Raw genomic sequence first — 20,754 nt, 5'->3', positions numbered from 1 at the left:
ACATGGGAAACATCACGAGACTTGAATAGCCAGACAGACGTTGCCCGAAATGTTTTTTTTTGGGCGGGGGGGGGGGGTTCTATTTTGGAGGGGGGGAAAAAGACCAGGTTTTGTATTTTATACATCCAGGCTTGTTTTTGTCTATGTGCAACCCATATAAAAAATGCACAATTTGGGTTGGCATCAAGGCAATGAAAGAAATACTGTTTTATAAAAGACTCCCACATTAAGGAAAAGAATCAGCCTTATTTATCCAAGATGTTCACAGTTTTATTTGAATTCATTTCAAAACAGTGCATTTCTTCTTTTTTCTTCTGTTTTTCAACAAGGAAGCACTTTGTCATCATAAAGAGAACAGAATAAACAATACATGGCAGCCAATAAACGTTTTTAAAATTATTATTATTAACATGATCACAAATATTCTGGGGTGTTGTGTTTTTTTAAAGAGTATTGCAGTGACTGTTGTTGCTCAAAAGTGTCATTTTGCTGTTAAAAAAAGGAAATAAATTCATTTAAAAATATTAATCTAAAAGCAAATTAATAAAAACGTCCAAAATTACCTTTACTATCATTCATCCATTACCAGAACCGCTTATCCTCATGAGGGTTGTGGGTGTGTTGGGGCCTATCCCAGCTGTCTTTGGGCATATTCTTTTTCTAAACTAAAATCCTCTAGTAAGAAGTATGGTGAGGGTAAAAATATTAACTCCTGTGGACCATATAAGTAATTAAATATGACTTTTCTTTCTCTCCAAAAATTTGCATATCAGCTTCACTTTGTACTGACCACAAGTAGTTTCCTGGCGACAAGTCCAGTGTCGCCTGCCTCTCTCCTAAATCAACTGGAATAGGTTATTGCTCCAGTCCCTATTGAGGATAAATGCTATAGAAAACGAATGCAGGATTACCTTTATTATTGTATTCATATTCGTTTAGTTGACCCACATTTTTACTGACTAATACCCTCTAATAAGATACCAATAATGAAGAATAAGATAGTAAGGGTAATGATGATTTGAAAAAAATTGTGTTGAATAAACTCCTGGACACCATGTAACTATTTGAATATAGAGTTTTTTTTCATGTTTTTCAGGCCAAAGATAGGGGGGGGGGAAAGAGACAAATGTAAAGAATTTACTGTCTCTTCACACACATGCACACACGCGCGCGCGCACACACACACACACACACACACACACACACGCACACACGCACACAAACACACGCTTACAGCACCTCCCCTCAAGTCAATGCATGCCGCAAAAACATGGCGGCTACGGCGGCTCTTCAACACCATAATGGACGGCACGGTTTAGGCCCAACTCCTTCTCCATCTCCTCGGACAGGTGAGATTTATGCTGTGCTCACTCGAATGAGTTCGTGTCTAATGGCTGTGGGGAATCAATCAATCAATCAATCAATAAATAAAAAGCAGCTCCATGCTATATGCTGCCAATGTGGAGTAAACATTTTTGACTGGGCTATGTTGTTGAACATAATTGATAAAAGACATTCACATGTATTGGTAAAATATAAGCTAAATAGCTCTCACCGTCAATAATTTCTTCCTTCACTTTGTGCAACTCGCGGAACACTTCTTCCAAGATTTCCTAAAGGAACACACGTCAGTCTTTTGTAAAGCAAATAAAATGTCTTTTTAATTGTAATCTTTAATTGTAAAGAGACAGCGTACCTGTTTCATTCTGTCCATGTCTAACGCATCTGCGTCCGTGCCGCTCCCCGCAAGCCGTATCCTAAGAGGTTGTCATTAAAGCAAATATTATAAATATTTTCGACGTGTTTCACGATCGTAATAAAAAGAAAAATTATGTCACCTTGAAGCCATGGCCCTGTCCGCAGAGTTGGCCCTGTCCCATGGCTTTTTTGCACCATCTGTACAAAGAAGATGCATATACAGTGATCTGCGTGAAAATAACAGCAAAAAGCATCTGACATCTCTCAAATAATGAATTAAAATGCAATCATGCGTCAAGATCTTGATGTGATGCTAATGCTCGCTTACCTGTGGCGTTCTGACCCCCCCTAGTGCTGGGGGAAGTAGAATTTGGCTCATCCTGAGGGAAGACACACACGTCACAGTATTTTTTAAAAGTTGTTAAACATCACAGTGACAATTCTTGCATAATGTAAGACAATTTTTATCAGCGGATGAGCCACACACTCACACTTTGGTTGTCGTCTGGCTTCTCTGACGCTGCTTTTCTTCTGGGAGCAAAAGAAGGCGTCATGTTAGGAAAGTTTTGAATAAAAAAAATATTAAAAAGTATGGAAGCAAAACAAAAATAAAGTTGTGTGGATAAGCTGAGACCATCTCCATGTAGTATATTTTGTGTCTGTATTACACTGCCCCCAGGTGGTCACGGTTCAGACACCAGAAGCAAGCACATCGTCCATTAAAATGAAAAAAAAGATGTGCCAAGAATATTTACATTTACATTTTACTTCTCATGACTCTGTGTTTCATTAAATTACTATTTACTAAATTACTTAATAAATAAGGAGGTGATATCACACCAGCATGAATCATAAGTGGCAACTCAAACTTCAAACCTCACTACAAGGCAACCGAGGTGGAAAAAAGGTATCAATAACATTAAAAAGCCCTTTTTCTGTCTGACCTTCGGGCCAAAAGAGCGTTCATCTCCTCCATCAGTCCTCCGTTACCGCCACTCGTCCGGTTTACTTCACTGTTTTTGCCGTTGGACGAACTTGACGAGCTGGACAAGCTCTCCTCCGGCTGGTGAGAGTAAAGCATCATTGTTAAAACATTAAATTAAAAAGCTGAAAATGGAACATATGCCATAGAGTGGAGAGAAAGCAAAAACAGAAAGACCAAGACATTTGAAAAGTTGTATAAAATGTTTTGTTTTTTTTAAACTGTCCCTTTCTTATAGGGACGTGAAAGGTGGAAAAAGATTTGGAGTTATTCCTCTTAGTCTAATTTTCAATTAAAAATGGCATTTGAACAGAGGTATGTAGACTTTTACATCCATGCATAGTTTAATTAATGATAAAAAATTTTAAGACATAATAAAAAACAGTAATTAAATTATAATCATTAAGATTGGGGGTCCTCACTCTTTGTACCCGCCGCAGCTTGGCGCCGGCAATCATGGCAGCGAGCCCTGTCTGGGCTGTCGGCTCCTCTCCGTGGCTGGCTAGCGGGGGAGGCAGCGGCGGAGGCGGGGCTCCGGCAGAGGGTGGCGGAGGTCCAGGAGGTGGTGGTGGAGGTGGAGGCCCCGCTGCCAAGCACGCAGGAGGAGGTATGACCGGGGGCGCCACCGAGAGCACGGCGGGGTGGCCTTGGAAAGGAGAACCTGGATGGAGGAAGAAGAGCAAGCGGGAGTTCCCGAGCTGCCATTTTGGTCTAATATGATATCACTGTGTGACTTCACAACCTGAGTTGGAGGAGCGTCGCTCCCGCTCCATGTGGGTCTGTATCTGCTGCTGCTGCTCCATCATCTGCCTGCAGGAACTCACGCGGTAGATACAATACTCTTCATACAGCTAAGATATGGACAATACTACTAGGACAATACAATAAGTAAAATGTGAAGAAAATGAAAGGATCTGACACATTTTCCTGAGGAACTCCTCCCAAAATGTTTGTCAGAGTAGAATTTGGATGGCCGATTAATCGACTGATTCATTTAAATGTTATTATCTTTGTCTTATGTTGTAATGTGTTAATTTGTTTAAAAAAAAAAAATAGAAAGAATCGCTCCATTTTAATAGAACTACGATGAGCCGATTAATCAGTGGAGACAGAGCATATATATCACAAAAACTAATCACCTTGCTCTCTGGGCTTCCATCTCTTCTGAGCTTGGTCCATTTTGGACTTGTCGCTGCACAGCTGGACCTGCGTAGGAAAAGAGGAGTGAGAAAGCAGCTAAGATGAAATGGGGGAGAAACATCTCCAACAAGCAATATAAAGTCAATTAAGCATAAAACCAAGGGCACTTAAACACACGTTGACACAAAAATCAACACTCACTTTCATTCTTACAATGCTTGAATGCAGAGATAATCTAGCTTCATGCAAGTAACGCAGATGGCGAGATTGGACCAAAAACACTCGTATTGTAATCTACTTTTCCCATTGAAATTAATAGAAATGCCAATGTCACTCGATCAAACAATATCACGCATAAGACACCAAACGAGATATACAAGAGTGCACCTACATGACATGCCGAAGAAGAGGAAGCGACTGTAACAGACACACAAGCACTGACACAGCCACTCGCTGCTGCCTACCATAGCTAGACTTTGCCTGCCCTTCCACCTCCTCCATCATCATCGCCTCACTTTAAGCCCCTCCCCCACTTACCAACTAGCTACAGATCATCTGTCATGTAACGCAAACCTCCAAGGCGGCACAAGTGCAGCGAGCACCCCGGAGTCTTGTTTCCATTACAATCGACGCTATGAGTGAGGAGGTGATGCGTTTACATGAGAGGCAGGGAGGCTACTGCCCCACCAGGCGGCAATTTCCCCTCATAAGACCTTAGTTCAATGTGCAAAGAAGTTAATGTCACAGTTTTACCGTTTTTAGAGTTGATCACATTTACTCAATCACTGCCTGTTCAGTCGAATACGGGTCCAGAAACTACGGTTTTGGACCAATAAGTGGAGAAAACAAGCTCATGGTAACGTGACTTCTGAGCTTTGTCATGTTGCATGTGGAATCCGTCAGGGATCGGTACTCGGCCCCCGATTGTTTAGTTAAATATAACATCAGTTTTCAATGCATCATGATACCCAATTATATATATCCCCTTAGCAATCACAAATTGCTGTGGATGCCTTCATTTTTTGCTTCTTAACCCTAATAAAACCGAGAGGTTGATCATTGATCATGATATTACATTTTTTCTGGCATACCTCACATTTCTTCATTTGTTCAACTGACAAGCGGGTTCATTGTAATCAGAGTAATCTCCAGCCAGACTGATTCCCCCCTCTTATTTTTTTAAAAGAGATATTAAATCTGGTCTTTTCAGGTTTCAAAGACAAGACGATTATGGGCCTATGGGTACATTTATTTGGAGAGGGGGGAGGGGGAAAGGGAAAAAGCTTGTATAATTACGTGCTTGGCTCCAAGGTCACGTTTTTACAAACGGCCTTGAATGTTCCACCTGTTTACTACTGGAGTGATATAGTGAAGCAAATTTCTTAAATTGACTGAAGAAACTACTTTTTTTTAATTCATTCATCTCATGAAATAATTGTTGATCCATTTATTGTAAATAATCCCCAAAATATTCCTGAGTATGCTGCTCTGTTGGGGCGAAAAACATCTTAGAACAGCGGTACTATTTAGAATACGGCAAGATGCTCTTTGGATGGTGACCCACCTCCGTCTTGGGCACTGAGCACGCTGAGGGCGAAAAGCATAGCGTTGGAGAAGGTGGTGGCCTCCTCCTTGCTGGCGAAGTTGAGGCCGTACACCTGCCGGGCGTCCCTCCATTGGTGGAAGGTTGGCGTGGCCTGGTTATACTTCAGCCCCTTCACGATGGAGTAGTTGATGACCACCTGCGCACGCGTGAGGAGACATGTCATCCATCATACATTTGAGTGTGTGTGTGTGTGTGTGTGTGTGTGTGTGTGTGTGTGTGTGTGTGTGTGTGTGTGTGTGTGTGTGTGTGGATACCCAGATGACCACGTTATGCATGTATGTCATTTACATAATAGTATGCGTGTCGGTAAAGGCCTAGACAGGTGATTGGGTTCTCTGTGTGCATCAATGTTGACAGACGGTTGATGCATGACACACCTGCTGATCCTGCAGCTTGACACCCACCACCCTGAAGGTATTGCAGGGGGTGTTGTGGTAGATGTTGATGCGGCTGAAGCCCTGTTGGCCCGGCTTAATGGGAACCCACTTCTTGCTGGTGTCGTCGTAGACCATGACGGAGGCCCTCGCCTGGCAGATGCTCTGCTCACTGGTGGGTGGGCGGGGTGAGGATCGGGGAGGAAAAAAAAACAAACCAATTAGGAGACAAGATGAAATGTGCAACCTTGGACATTTCCTCTTATACACTAGCGTCACGCTGCTGCTTTGCACCTGAAAAGGAAGCTCTGAGCTAACCGAAACCTGTTTGTTTCCAGCCTGCCCGGTATGCAGTTTTCATTTAATGAGCAAAAAACATCAGCCATTAAGTGACTTTTAGAGGCGCTGGGTGGTCGGCGTCTACTCCCAGCTTCCTGTGTTTGTGCTACACTACGCTAATTAGCTCCTGGTTACAAGACAAAATGAGCCATCGAGCACATGAAGCGGAGTAAAAAAAAGGCAAAAGAAAGTTTACCTCTTTCAGGATAATAATGTGACTTCATTAATTACAATGTAAAGAATGTAACAATTTTCAGAAAAAAAAACCATTCATTTCCTGTGGCACTTATCTTCACTTGGGTCAAGGGTAAACTGGAGCCAAAACCCCAGTTGACAATGGGTAAGAGACGGGGAACACGATGAACTGGACGCCAACCGTTTGCTGGGCAAATACCAAAAAATAAATAAATAAAATATTCACAATCACATTCATACTTAAGGGGCCCATTCCAACCCCAGATCTCAGACCTGTGAGCCGGATGTACTTACTGAGCGTGCTGTGCATAATAATAAAATTCCTTCCACTGTGCTTTCCCTCTCTCACTTTTCAAACTACCTTCCCTTCTTCCCTTTTCTGACGCAGCTTTTTTGTCTTTGCCTCTAGGGTTGGTGGTCTAATTTTAGCTTTGCAGAGGCCGAGACACAGATGGGACATCTTCTTCTTCTCTTCTTCCTCCTAGTTCATCTCATTTGCAAGTCAAAACTGTGTTTGCTGCTCCTTGTCTGTTTTTGTTCCACGCCTCCGATGTGATTCCATTTAATTAACGCATTTTTCCCCTTGCACGTGTGTCTTTTGTCAGCGGAACACATGGTACAGGTGTGTGCGTGCGTTAACTGTGTGTGGGATGACAGTAAAGGGAAAGTGGGGCGACAAAGCGTGTCACAGTGGGCAGAGACAAACAGTCAGATGGACAAAGCAGCCAGACACAACACTGGAGGCCACACACACACACACACGCACACACACATTGTCTCATTAAGAGCATCAGCAGCTGCTGGAAAAGCCACCAAATGCATTTGGTTTAAACAATTAGCGAAAAAAGGATGAAAGGGCAGGGAGTAAATGAACTGATACGTTAATGCACAGTTTATTCATTCTTGTTTGAGTGAATGCAATGGAGTGACTTCTGTATTGCGTAAAACGATGTTCGTCACTGCGGTTGGACAACTGCATTGCATCACACCGAGAGCCATTTCTAATATTTTGCTGACCTTCTGTGTGAATAAAAGTCATGTTATTAATAAATCCGCGCTTCTTCTCGCATGAGTGCTTTGTTGAGATTCCTGTCAGAATTCACTGCGGCAGCCTGGGTGACATTTAAAGTGTGTGCGTGTTTGTGACTTATTCATGTCTCGTGAAGAAACTATTCATATTTGATCCAAGCTGCACGGTTGCTCTGCTTGCGTATGAGTGCGTGTGCGTGTGTGTGTGTGTGTGTGTGTGTGTGTGAGAGTGTGTGTGTGTGTGTTTCCGTTTCCTCCCCTCCGATCCGCCTTCTTTGCCTCTCTTTTAGCACAGGCGTCTCATTTATTCATGCTGCTTTCAATGCCACTGGGACTCTCCGACGCCATTTTCTGCCAGTTGCCGAGAAGCCATGCTTAAAGTTTAACTGAGTCGACAAGTTAAAGAAAATAAATTAAACACATGGCTGCATTTTCTGGTGTGTGTGTGTGTGTGTGTGTGTGTATATGTTACAACCTTAAATGCAAAATGATGTGTAATGTAACTTGTCAAAACAAAGATGCTGTTGAGATGAGCTGGTGATTTTTCGACTTTATTTTTGTGACATGACACGACTCAAACATTTAATGTTCTTGTGAGGTGTCTTTTTGGATGTCTTTAGTTCTTTTTCTTGTTAATGCTTTCAAAAGTTGGACTTTTAATTATGTAAAGCACATTGAGTTACCTTGCGGATGAAATGTGCTATATCAATCAAGCTGCCTTTGTCTTGCCTTTATAAGGAGAAAGGACAGATCAGACTTGTAATTTTGGGGTATTTTCCCTTGAAGATGCATGCTTTAATTAAAAAAATATATATATTGTGCTGCTCATCATATAAAATTACGTCTCATCATACTATGACTCATAGTTTCAATAATAACACCTCTAATTGACCTAAAGATTCAAGAATGTTTTCCTCAAATTGACTTATATTTCAGCTGCGCCTCAGACTTTTGTCTTGGTTTGACATTATCCACAGAGTCCATTGAGACTTTGATCAATACAAAGATTGATTAATTTGTGTGGTTTTTTTTTTCTTCGTCTCTGCGTACACTACAGTTAGTGATTCTCACACAGTCCATCACAGTGTCGCAAAAGGATGAGCTAACAGAAGGTGTCTTTGTGGCGCTCGGCAGCTGTTCGGCGGTAACGTCCAAATCGTCACAACAGTCAACAAACTGTTTTGTGTTTTTGTCTTGCGTGAATACAGTATACTGTGTGTTTTACTGTAAATCCACATCCTGCATGGACTCCAGTGAGCTTTTCCGCCGCGCACATCTTCCTGCACTGAATTTAAAAGGAATAAGCTAGGAAACATTTTGAATGTCATATATGATATTTGGGATCATAGTTTATGGTATATTTATAGTTCAACTCTTGAGGGGTCGGGCTTAATGTACTTTAAACAACGTCTTTCTGTCCAAGTAATGGAACAAGTTTTATTTCCACCTTTAGCGCTTGCACAAAAGCAAACAGCATAACACAAACGTAATTAAATGTTGAACGCTACCGGCGATTGAACATGCTAAACACACACAGCAGCATTGTGCATGTGTGATGGCTATGAATACGTTTACGTCTCCTATTTCAGAAACAGAAGCCAGATCCTGTTTATGTTTCCCACAGTGGGAAAAAAAAAAATGCAAGCAGGAGATTTTGGAGAGGGAGGGGATCAGTCAGCATAAAGCTCATTTGGCCACTTGGAACATTGACAACAGTTTTAATGCTAATTCACATAATCCTTTTTTAAGGCCATGGAATTTGGTTGCGTGTCCAGCGCTGATGGCGACAATTATGGAAAAAGAAACCCCATCTTGCTCATATTTTCAAACACTGTCTACACGTGCTGCTTGACATTTAAAGGGAGCCCCCTCGAATTAAATACACACATACACACACACACACACACACACACACACACACACACACACACACACACACACACACACACTGATTATACTGTTACAAGCATGCACGAGCAGGCTAATCTGTTGGCATGACAACAGCCATAAAATATTGGCTCTGGCCTAGAAAATATGGCTGCCTGGTTGAGACGAAAAGATGAATGAGCAGTGGTGAGAAATAAATAAATAAATGTATTAGTGAAGAGGGGGTGTGGGGGGGGGGGAACCACACGGCAGTCTACTCATTAACAGAGCGAGCAACGATATGCCACATCCTGTCTGATCCTCGCATAATGATCATACTCAAATGTCTCATGAGGATGTGGCAGGCGTTTTCTGTGTGAAATATGGAATAAATATGGACAAAAGTGATGGGACACCCCCGAATGAATTAATTAATGTTATCAAAGGGAATCAAAATGCTTTTCGCTTTTTTTTTTTTTTTTTTTTTAAACAGAAGAAAAAGTAGTTAAATATAGCAACCAAATCATCAGTTTGGTAACAGTGACTCTTCTTTTGTAAATCGGTTCCTCTCTGTTCGCAACCATATTGTTAGTGTAAGCAATTCACATCAGGCGTCTGTCATTATCCAACTGTGATAAAACCACTGCAGTGGAGTCTATCTCGCCAGTGTCTCCATTTGGAGCTTAAGGACATTTGATTATTTCTGCTGACATGACCTTCAAGTCACCTTCGGGGGTTTTGTCCATGCAGCCCAAAGCCTGGAGAACATTTCTCATCATGACCACTTTAAACTCTGCTGCATTTAGACACGTGCTTGATAATGCCTCTATAAAAGCATCTCATTAAACTTTCACATCAACCTCCTATTCCACCCCCCAACCCCCCGAAGCTGCTATTGCTGTTACTGCTTTACATCTCTCAGCATCAGCAACCAGGAAACTCTTAAATGCTTTATGGGAACACATGCAGCGAAAAGAAGCCTCCCTCAACAGACGCTGAAGCCCTTCTCACGAAGAGATACAGTGAAAAATGGCCATAACACAAGGTCCTGAATTTATCCGACAGCGCCTTTTATAAAGAACCAAGCAAAAGCAAGACACTGATGTACACTGTGTGCATATTGACCAAGTGACAATTAGATGACATCAGTCTCTGACTGTGATAACTGTCAACTCAACAAGGCGAGAGAAATGAGTTTCTGTGTTAAACTTCACACCCATGTCTCGGCATTATTGCCGATACACACACTGGGGTTTGTTACACACCAAAAAATGTTGAGTTCATTTCATTCCTCCCTTAATGTTATAAGTTATTGATACAGAAGAGCAACAGGAAAAAAAAAAGACTCCAGACTTTCACAATGTACAAGACGGAAAATTGCTGGGTCGACTTCATTCCCACATACCCAATTCAGAAAGTATTAGTGTTATTTAAAAATGGGGAAAAAAAAATCATCGGTCAACTTTCATATTTGCGTCCCTTTTGCTGAGCTTTGCGGTTCTCCCCATTTCCCATCTTTCATTCTTCCACATCACCTTCCCTCTCACTTCAAAGTCTCACCTAACAAATCGCCCACATACAATTTCACTTCCTGAGCTGATCCGCATGGAGCTAATTTGCCAAACACTAATATGGCTAACCGTTTTTATGCTAATATTTCACGTGGGCGACATGGCCAGTTGAGATGGGGGTGGAGGGTGTATGCTTGGTATGGTGATCGCGATATAGTGAAGCATCACACCCCTGTAAACCTGTTCCAACAGTGGGGCACCGCTGCCAAAGGAAAAAGCTTCTTAGCCAAGCTGAGTCCCTTAAAGCTGCACTAATCGGAGCTGTTAGAGGAGTCGCGGTCAAACATATCACAATCTGTGAAGCCAGGACAACTGCTGCTTTAGGGTGTTGATGGTGTACCCCGCCTACTGCCAGAAGGCGGCTGGGATAGGCTCCAGCATGTCCGCAACCCTTGTGAGATTTTTCCATCAGACAGTCAAGTCACTTGTATCTCAAGCCACCACTGTACTAACTGAATGCAATGTCCCCGGCTATGGGAAAGGAGAGCCACTGCAACTTTCCGCCATTTGTTGAATGCCAGAGGACCGGTAAAACACAAACACAATGAGTACGCTTATGCAGCAGCTGTGAGCCACAGCTCACACCAAGACACTCACACACACCAATGTCACATCCCATCACACCAGGCCCCGCATCTTGTAAGCACATACAGACACTACACGGACACTATTCTCGAGACAACTTGTTATTTTTTTTTTGTGTGTTCAATGCAATGTGTCGGATGCATTTCAGTGTGTTTAAAGAATTTCAGAATATTAAATTTAAAAAAATGTAAATGAAGTCTATATCCCATATTTTTAAGTACTCCCCACAATAAACTGGGGTTCGCTGAAAGCAGATTCTGTACATTTATGCACAAAAAAAAAAAACCAACGTTACTTTTGTTTCTATCCACAAGCCTACAAGTTACAGCTTTGAAAGATTTGAATCAAATCACATTAAGTGACATCAGTAATTGTCAGCAACAGCGACCATATGTGAACTGGTTGGTTTTTGGCGCCTCAGGCAAACACGAGGGCAGCCTGTGGATGCAACACAGGAACACCAATGCCGGCATGGAGAACAAAGGATGCGTTCAGGGAGGCGCCTGAAAAAAAACGACCACGTTTGTGACCGGACCGCGGCTCTGTCAGCACCCCCACCGCTGAGCTCTCGCCCGGCTTGATGAGCCTTCACTGGCCATCAATGCTGCTCCCAGGGGCCAAATACACTAGCATGCATCCTCACCTCCTCCTGCCCCTCCTCCCATCTGTAAGGCCACAGTCGCCACTGAGGCAGAGCTGCACTTCTAGAGACAGAATCATACTTTCTTAAAAAAAAAAAAAAAAAAAATTAACTACCTGACTTTGAACTCGCTTAGCTGTGGTTGAGCCCCCGGCTCGGCGCAGTAGATCTGCGGGAAATAGAAGCGGTGCGACTGCAGGTTGATGTCCATGTCGGCGAAAAAAGAAACGCCAAATGCGCGCTTTAGAATCTCCTTTTTATGATCGGTCCAGGCTTCCGTAGAAGACGTCAGAGTTCAAGAGGCGACATAGCACCTGAAATGCTAGGAAGGCATCACCCCCCTCTCTCGCTCAAAAAAAAGGCCCACTAACCGATATCCCAACTCCTTGAACGAGCGAGATGACTCCACAATACACAAAGATGACAATGCCACCTCAGGAAATAAAAGGAAAAGCTGGACTCCAGTTAGCGCCAAGATCCGGACGAGAGTGAGCGAGGATGCTGGGTATTAAGAGAAAAAAGAGAGAGTGCGATGGAGAGAGATTCCTGGTGCTTTGAGGCGTTGCCCTCGCTCTGCCTCTCCTCTCGGTGTCTCATTGGATTACCTACTCCCTCTCCATCCATCTCTCCCTCCATTTCTCCCCTCCCAGCTGTGTCGAGAGCTGGTCCTGCCAGCCCTCCCTCCCTTCCTCTTTTCCCCCTCTCCTCCTCCATCACCCTCATCCACCTCCCCCTACCATCTGCTGGATTGGGCAAGCGTAAAACCACGTGGAGAGACAGACACAGAGCAAGAGGGGGAGAGAGAGAGAATTTAATTCATCTGATGGCTCACATCTCAGGACAAACACACGCACGCGCGTGCACACACACACACTCACACACACACACTCACACACGCACACACACACACACACACACACACTCACACACGCACACACTTTCACAGGTTGTTCATTAACAGAGTAATACAACGCAGCTCGAGAGAGACATTGACAGTGATGCACTGCGTTGAGTGGCTGTGAATAGAAGCACATAATGGGAAGAACAGCAGCACAACACGTTATTATTAATCGGTTCCTAAAATCGTTGGGCCAGTTGTCAGACTACAACAGGTTAATGAATATGTTATCATGTAAAAGAAGATCAATTTTACCCCATAATCGAGTACATTTACTCCAATGCCCATTCCTACCGCCAATAACCTTACACTTGCCTGGTACCCTCTGCAGTTGAGTAGTAGTGAGGTTTAAAAAAAAAAAAAAAAAGAACACCCAATATTGCTGGGTCACACTCTTCATCAAACCAGACTTCCAGTCATCCAAACTTTGAACCTTTGAACCTTTAATAATGATGTGCTTTCATCTTCTGCAGATGCATGCAGATTATAAATGATGTTCAGATCAAAAAAAAAAAAATCATAATCTCTGCAGCAATCATGGTTTGGAAGAAATAAATCCCTGGCATATTTACACTGCGCACTCTCTTTCTAGTACACAGCTCTCTGGCTTTGTCCTGCTGTATTTGGCCAGTGGGATTCTTTAATTGATCATCTGACATTGCTCTATTGTGCAACGATGGACATGCAGTTAAGTCCTAGTATACCCGGCAACACACGCAAGTATTCAAATAAACAGGTTCATGTTACTTTTTAATTCTTTGCTTGCAAATAGTTTTATCTAATTTACAGACACTGAATTTCTCCCCCGTGGCTTGGAGATCGGCTGGTTGAAGTAACACTTTTCCAAAACCTCTTTGCCCTTGTCCCACATTTAACCGGCAAATGGCTACAATTATTATTATTCATATGGGTCACAATGAACGCCATCAATACACATCACGCACAGCGGGTGACATTCGGTCCCGCTGATCGATCCTGCTATCGGAGAGCACGAGCGGGCTGGGCTTGGGTCACAATGAGAATGCTAAACAAGCAACCAGAGCAAAGTCAGTCAAGATAACAAGGATATCAATCATCAATGACAGCTGGGCAAATCCTTTAATAGATCTGACAGTCTGTTGCTGTGCATTAGGTCTCAGATTAGCACAATCTTATCCCAAAATTCATTTTTGATGCAAGATGTCGATGTACTGTTAAATTATGGGAAAGAAGAAAAAAATAGTACAGTATGGTAGAAATTTTGCTAAATGGTCACTTGGCACTACGGCAGTGATTCCCCGCCCCCACTTTTTCACCACCTGCACTAAAAAGCGTTTCAGGCCGTTTTATTTTTCAAATATACTAAATGCTGTATTAAATTGGCAATCTTTTTCTGACCTAAATTTACAATGGAACAGGGCGGTGGTACTGACTGGTTGGCTTAACCGGAAATGGTAACACATTTATAATTTAGGCGTTTGTGCGCATGCTCAACACACACGCGCACGGATACCGTCAGAGAACACCTGACCTGCTAGCCGGCCAATCACATCAAGTGCATCTTATTTTACGGGCAGGTGAGCAGGCCCTCACCCGAGCCATCTTTCAGTGTCATCATCACAATCTTAGCCTTTAGCCGACTTTTCCAAATACGTGAAAACTGCAAGAGCGTCTTCTTACCTCATTTTAGCTGTGCCGTGTTTCTGTCAATCATCCAGCGCCTTTTGGGTGGTGTTGAAAACGGCGTTGCTAGCGCCTCCTGCCGCCGCCGTCTTAATGTGCAAATGTTAGCTTACTCGAAGAGGAGGAGGACTTGTGTGGGAAGGCGGCAAGGTGGAGGAAATACAACACGAATGGACACCTTTTTCTGGTCGAATGTGAGTGTGTGTGTGTTTAAATAAATAGTCGCAGTGCTGCTGTTTCACGGCTGCAAGCCGCTGTCCCATGGCATCGAAGCCGGGCAGACAAGAGCTGCTCGGCGGTCCAGGGATGCCATTTTCCCACCGCGCTCGGTGATGAGATTCAACGGCCTCCAGTGGCCATTACAGGAACCGCGACAGCCTTTTCTTGATAATAATAATACATTTCATTTATAAGCGCCTTTCAAAACACTCAAGGACACTTTAAACAGATGTTTTACGTTTTGTTTGTTAAGTTTTCAACTTTATTTGTGTAACTAGGTTTTTATTGTATGGTTTCGTGTGCTTTTGTCAAAAGCTATTTTTTTAATTCAAACGTACACTTTGAGATCGATATTCTTTGATTGATTGATGGATGGATGGATAGATAGATAGATAGATAGATAGTACTTCAGCCATTCGTTTTGCTTTGATAAATACACAGAAGTTGCACTATGACAGTATTCAATAGTCTTTTGTGACCACAGGAGGGCGCTAAAGCTTTCAGGAGCCTATAGTTTTAGAGTTGAAATTTAGGGCTAAGTCATCGATGGCGAGAAATGTGTCTTTGGCTGAAATCAAACAAACGATGGACTTGAAATCTTGATTTCAAATCATTAATTTGCGTAAATGGAAACAAATTTCTCTCCTCGGTTACCAGCCCGATATGTGCATATATGAACAAAAGGAAATACATTACAGCACAAGGTAGTTTATTATTATTTTATTTTCTAACACATAACCTTACATTCTAGTACATTCTGTCCTGTATGTGTTTGCAATACACATTGTGGAAGTACTACTACAAACAACAGAAACGACCAACCTATTTAAAACTATGGTAAATTAACATGTTTCGTCAAATAGTGGCCATGGCTCTAAAAAACAGGCTTACTAAAAGCAGTTGCTGTGGATCATAGAAATTATAGTTCACGAGATGACACTATTTTAATGATGGATTCCAACAAGGTGGTGGGTTTCGTTTTTAAAGTATGTTTCAAAATGAACTTTTTGCATTGAACAGTGGTGTTCCACAAGACTCACTATTAGACCAACCGCTATGTTCTATACGTCTCTATTTGCAGAAATCCATTAAGTCAATAGGAAAGCTAAAAGTTGTCCAAAACAATCAAGATCAGCAGGTAATGTGACAACATCATGGAGGCATTGTTTCTAGCTGGTCAGTAACAAATCTGAAAGTACTGGCTGGGGGACTTGATAGGGCTTTTGTGTTTGTTAGCATCCTGCTGTGTGTTCTTTTGACTGGTGGCACTGGAGGAGGTCTTCTGGAGGTTCAACATGAAAGACGGGCTCTTCCTCCTTGCATCGGATTTGGTCGCGCCCCTTGCCTGCTGGGTCCCCCCCGACCCACCACTGCCACCCGCTGCAGGCACCGTGGGGGCAGATGTTGCAATGGTCTCAGAAGACCCAGTCTTTCTTGCGTGGGGGCTCAGATAGATCTGCATAGTCACTAAGTGAAGCGGTGAGATGGGGAGGAGGGGAGGATGGTGGGGAATGTGAAGGGGAAAGCATGCAAGGGACAAGGGAAATAAGTCATGGTGAGATGTAGAAATGTATGAAGAGTCGACAGAGAATAACGAATCAAATACTTGACCACTTAAAAACTAGATAGGGTAGTAATGTCGTCACGGGTAAGTCCTACCTTTGCTGTGTGTCACTCGCCTCATGCCTGCATAGTAACAACACACTTAATGTTGCTGTCTCTTCCACAAGCGATAAATTGTGAAACTTAAATATTTTACCGAAAGCCACAGGTTCCTCCTTGGATCTGCTACTCCTTTTGGCAAGGAGGAAAACATATAATTGTAATAAATTGTATTAACAAGCACATGCAGCCAATTCACTGATCAAGAGTCAGAAGAGTAAGAAACAGACAACCTCACCCTTCTTGTGTGCTTGTACAGGACGACGCTGATGAGGATGGACGCATTTTGGGGGTCTTACATGGACTGTCCTTCACACTTCCTGCCGGGCTCCTGACACCACTGTACAGAAGACACAAGTCAGTATGTATTTGTTCCCAACTCAATTTATTATTTCCATTATAATATTATCCTCTCACCAGCGAGGGGGTGTCGGACTGTAGTTCCTGCAGGTAGCTCCAGATGGTAGGGTGGAGCTCTTCCTCACGCTGGCAACTCCCGAGGACCCCACAGGTGCTCTTGGGGGTAGACCCAATGAGACAGGCCTCCCTGTGAGGCGACACCAATGTACATAAATGTTGTACATTTACCAAAGTTACCAAGTTTTGGGTTTTATGCTGAGTCATCAAGCTAAAACAAAATCTCTAGGATAAGCTCATCTTTGAAGGAACCCAAAAAATGGGGAACAAACAAAAAAGGCTGCTTCAAGTAAAATTTTGTGGTTATCGGTGAAAGCAGTGACAATAATTATTTTGGGGGGTTAAATTTTCCAGGAGCACTGCTGAGTGGAGTTCGTTGTCTTTTCCAGTTCACAGTTCAAAGACAAAGTGGCAGCAGATGGAAGTAAAAGTGAAGTGTTGCCACAAATCTTGACCAACCTTTACTTCCCGACGTCCTCTTTCCCGATGCGGCGGCATTGGCGGACCGGTGCTCCTCGGAGATGTTGAGCCTCTTGAGGACGTCGGCCAGGGTCATTTTCAGCAGCTGAATCTCATCCTCCTGCACCTGCATCCTCTGCTCCAGGTAGGTGACCCGGTCGACCACATCCAAGTTGCTGGCCGCTGAGCTGCGACCATCTGGGTGAGGAGGGACATGGAGACAAATGGATGACGCCATGTTGTCGGCGTTCATTATGTAACACATCTTTCCGACGCTTTCATGAAATCCCCGGCTTGTTTGGATCAGGTCACATGATTAAGGTTGCGGATTTGTCAAATGGATCGACAGATGGGTCCATCTCCCACATCACGGGACACTTTGTTCATACGACTGTGGAATTGTATTCCATAATATCCATTAATAATGTCTTTAACATTTTTAATGTACCGGTATTATGGCATATGAATCAATTTTAAGTAAAAGTAAATTGTCAATACAAAATTATGAATGTACAATGTTATTATGACATGCTATTGTCTGGTACGAAAAATTTCAATGGAACAGTGCTCTCGTGAGTGGTATGCAAAAAAACAAATATGATTGCCCAAATGCACTTTTGTTGTAGTTTAATGTAACTGCATTTAATCCCTAAAAACTGGTTGTTGTTAAACATTTATTTTGGTATCACTTTTGTTGAAAATTTATGTGCATACATGTAAATATATATTAAGTGCAGTGTTACCATTAAAATGCATAGTGCCACACTGGCTTAGAATAATTTTAAATACACTTTTAATGTTGTTCATGGTAGTGGCGGTTGGAGAGACAAGTATTTTTTTAGGTGGTACTTGGTGTTTTAAGAGTAGCTCAGTTCAAAGTTTTTCTTGATTGTTTTTGCAACATGGAAGGAAGCCAGGCAGACAGAAAAAAGAAATCATGAAAAAATAGACACATTCGGAATAAATAATGTCAAACAAATAATAACAAGGTGGTGCAAATATGCCTAAAACCCCCATTTTTCATCAGCATTAAGACTAAGCTTTCCAACCCCTTTCCCATCTCACACGCGAGAGTCGGACGAAAGCAAATGAGGTCAAAGCACAGCTGGACAGACGGGACAGTAAACAAAAGTTGCGACGTCAACACAAAAAATGTGGCGGTGTACCATGTGAGCCGCTGGATGCTGATGACGAATAATCGCGGTGAAACCTCTGCGGGGCCACCGGGCCTTCCTCCGCCACCTTGGCGGTCTTCCTCCTTTTCTTCTCTTCGCGAGAGCACACTCTCTCTGTCCTCCTCACCCCTCCTTTGGGGCCACTCACACGGGGTGACGTTCGGTCCATCCTCTGCAGACGCAATTCCAGGACCCACCTTGCGGCATCCGGGCCTCCTGATGCTGTGCTTGCTCTGGTTTCCACGGCGACTGGCAACACGACTAGGATGCTCTGAATGCTTAAAGCCCTCCGCTCTGGGCTTAAACCCTCAGCTATGGTCCAAATCAGCCTAAATTGGTGTGTGTGTGAGTGCGAGAGGGGTACAATGATAATCCCCCAGATTGAGCCCCTCTGACCCCGCCCTACTGGCCTCACACATAAGACTCATGTCACTGAGAGAAAAGGAGACACAATGGGGAAAATCTGGCCTCGTTTTTATTTTCTTCTTCTTATGGGCACGGTTTAATTAATAGTCCACACGTAGACAGGCGATATAACAATACCTGTACTCAGGAATGCATTCTTTATCCGCCGCAAAAAATGTCGAATATTACTACAGATGTCGATGTCACTTCCAATAGTTGACTGAAACTCTAATTCATATCTTTGCGTGACTGGATTATATTGCTACCTGGTGGCCAAATCACGCAGAGGAGAGCGAGCAGCAATGAATGAATCGTGTTTCTCTCGCGCGCAGTTTAACCTGAATCCAGCACAAGAATGTCACTCAACTCGGCCACGCCCAATAAAGGCTCACATCCGCAACACACAAATATTTTCAAAAAAAGGCAGTGCTATTTTTTTCCTTTATTACATGTAGGAAATGATGGTGGGTTTTTTTTGGGCTGTTGATACGGATTAATGGCATTCCAGTGGGAAAAAAATTGATTTGAAAAACATGGACTGCGTGATGAGTTTGGTCACAGAACAAATTCAACTCAAAGTACCTCTGTAATCGATACAGCATGACATAATCTGCTTCTGATTTCCTGTTTGTCTTCTCTCTCAAACTGGCTGTGACATCACAAACACACACACACACACACACACACACACTCTCCATATGGGGATTGGGATTAGAATACCACATAATCCCACTCCTGTAAAAGGGAATTAGCAGCCTGAAGCTCCCTCTCAGACGTGCAAAGGCCACGCTCTGCCTACATGCCTTTTATCCAAATATATCAATTCACATATATCAATAAATAGTTACACATGTTTAAAAATATGCACAAAACCAAGAGATCTTTAGAAAAATTCAGACAGAATTGTTAGATTGGCACATGTAATTAGATAGGTGGTTGGAGCTAGGTTGTTGTTTCGCTGTGACCTTCTCTCATGCTATGGCTGTGGCATACTTACGAGTCACGCATTGTTACATGGTCTAGCCAAAGTACCCCCCCTACCCCGGCTCCCGCCATGTAGGTGCAGCTAAAATAATGTAAGAACAGGAATCATTTTGCACAGGCCAGACTTTCTTCTGCATCTGGCAAAAAAGGGCCCTGCGTCGATCTTCTCGGCATGCGTTAAATCGCCTGACTGGGAAATTACAGTCTCCAGACAGATAGTTCATTGTATAGTGAGGTTCCCGTGGAAATTTATAAAACTTTTCTTTCAGGCTTTAGTCTTGTTTTTGTATCTCTGAAAGGAGATGAGCGGTTTGCACTGTTTCCTCATTTACCTACTGATGACGCAGCATCCAAATTGTGCCTGCATCACAATAAATAAAACAGCAACAGCTTCACCCACACTCGCAATCGGAAACCCTACTTGAATATTTTAATTTCATTTTTATAGTTTAAAAAAAAAAAAAAGAGAGACATCTACCTGTCATGGAGTCAGCGTCAGGCGCTAGGAGGGAGTCGCTGTGGTAGCCCTCCTTTAGCGAGCCCCTCTTGAGGAGAGCTCCAGGGTCCTCTTCCATGCCCAAACCAGGGTCCACCAGCTCCTCCAAGTCCCCCTTGGCCATGCCCGCAGCCATGATGTGGGTCACCTTCCCTGAACAGCAGGTCACTCACCCTACTTTCCCCCCCTCACCCGCCACCCACCTCCACCTTCACAGGCTTGCGAGGGCACAGAGAGACTGATGTCATTCAGGGGACAGATTAAGAGCCTGCTAAGCCATCTCCACGCACAATCCAGTGGGGGTAGACTTTGTGCATGCGTGTGCATGTATACAGTACATGGCGGTACACAC

At 43.2% G+C, this 20,754-nt stretch overlaps 2 protein-coding genes across 6 annotated transcripts; both read right to left on the bottom strand.

Moving 5' to 3' along the window:
• Positions 1–66: 66 nt before the first annotated feature.
• Positions 67–14,947, bottom strand: evlb (Enah/Vasp-like b). Of its 4 annotated transcripts, none has more exons than XM_019882312.1 (13): positions 12,142–12,721; positions 5,804–5,972; positions 5,385–5,562; positions 3,821–3,886; positions 3,423–3,506; positions 3,103–3,341; positions 2,643–2,761; positions 2,190–2,226; positions 2,027–2,078; positions 1,839–1,896; positions 1,697–1,757; positions 1,556–1,613; positions 67–1,394 (listed from the first exon to the last, which is right to left on the bottom strand). In XM_019882312.1, the coding sequence occupies exons 1-13, from the start codon at positions 12,234–12,236 to the stop codon at positions 1,357–1,359; spliced, it is 1,254 nt and encodes a 417-aa protein (XP_019737871.1). In that variant the 5' UTR covers positions 12,237–12,721; the 3' UTR covers positions 67–1,356. The 4 variants fall into 4 exon arrangements, with proteins under 4 accessions (XP_019737871.1, XP_019737899.1, XP_019737889.1 ...); XM_019882340.1 differs by having other exon boundaries at positions 3,423–3,490; positions 3,820–3,886; positions 12,142–12,720; XM_019882330.1 differs by lacking the exon at positions 12,142–12,721 and adding an exon at positions 14,583–14,947 and having other exon boundaries at positions 246–1,394; positions 2,190–2,229.
• A 551-nt stretch (positions 14,948–15,498) lies between these two features.
• Positions 15,499–20,754, bottom strand: LOC109523161 (echinoderm microtubule-associated protein-like 1). 2 transcript variants are annotated; one of them, XM_019882130.1, is made up of 7 exons: positions 20,385–20,754; positions 17,343–17,540; positions 16,884–17,013; positions 16,705–16,806; positions 16,564–16,598; positions 16,464–16,490; positions 15,499–16,271 (listed from the first exon to the last, which is right to left on the bottom strand). In XM_019882130.1, the coding sequence occupies exons 1-7, from the start codon at positions 20,536–20,538 to the stop codon at positions 15,982–15,984; spliced, it is 936 nt and encodes a 311-aa protein (XP_019737689.1). In that variant the 5' UTR covers positions 20,539–20,754; the 3' UTR covers positions 15,499–15,981. The 2 variants fall into 2 exon arrangements, with proteins under 2 accessions (XP_019737689.1, XP_019737679.1); XM_019882120.1 differs by lacking the exon at positions 20,385–20,754 and adding an exon at positions 18,509–19,352.

This window comes from Hippocampus comes, unplaced genomic scaffold (assembly GCF_001891065.2).
Source record: "Hippocampus comes isolate QL1 unplaced genomic scaffold, H_comes_QL1_v1.1 scaffold594, whole genome shotgun sequence".
In the NCBI taxonomy this organism is placed as follows: Eukaryota; Metazoa; Chordata; class Actinopteri; order Syngnathiformes; family Syngnathidae; genus Hippocampus; species Hippocampus comes.
The sequence above is the reverse complement of the archived record's forward strand: the minus strand, read 5'-3'. Positions and strand labels throughout refer to the sequence as shown.

Bases quoted from the DNA above. Each gene is read 5' to 3' on its own strand.
- LOC109523161 (XM_019882120.1), bottom strand. From the start codon at position 18,686: ATGGACCGAACGTCACCCCGTGTGAGTGGCCCCAAAGGAGGGGTGAGG. The intron at 17,014-17,342 runs GTTGGTCAAGAT...GTCGCCTCACAG, and splicing joins GAGGACGTCGGGAAGTAAAG to GGAGGCCTGTCTCATTGGGT. The intron at 16,491-16,563 runs GTAAAATATTTA...GTTACTATGCAG, and splicing joins GGAGGAACCTGTGGCTTTCG to GCATGAGGCGAGTGACACAC.
- evlb (XM_019882312.1), bottom strand. From the start codon at position 12,236: ATGGACATCAACCTGCAGTCGCACCGCTTCTATTTCCCGCAGATCTAC. The intron at 3,887-5,384 runs GTGGGTCACCAT...TTTCCTACGCAG, and splicing joins GCTCAGTGCCCAAGACGGAG to GTCCAGCTGTGCAGCGACAA. The intron at 3,342-3,422 runs GTTGTGAAGTCA...TCCTCCATCCAG, and splicing joins GCGACGCTCCTCCAACTCAG to GTTCTCCTTTCCAAGGCCAC.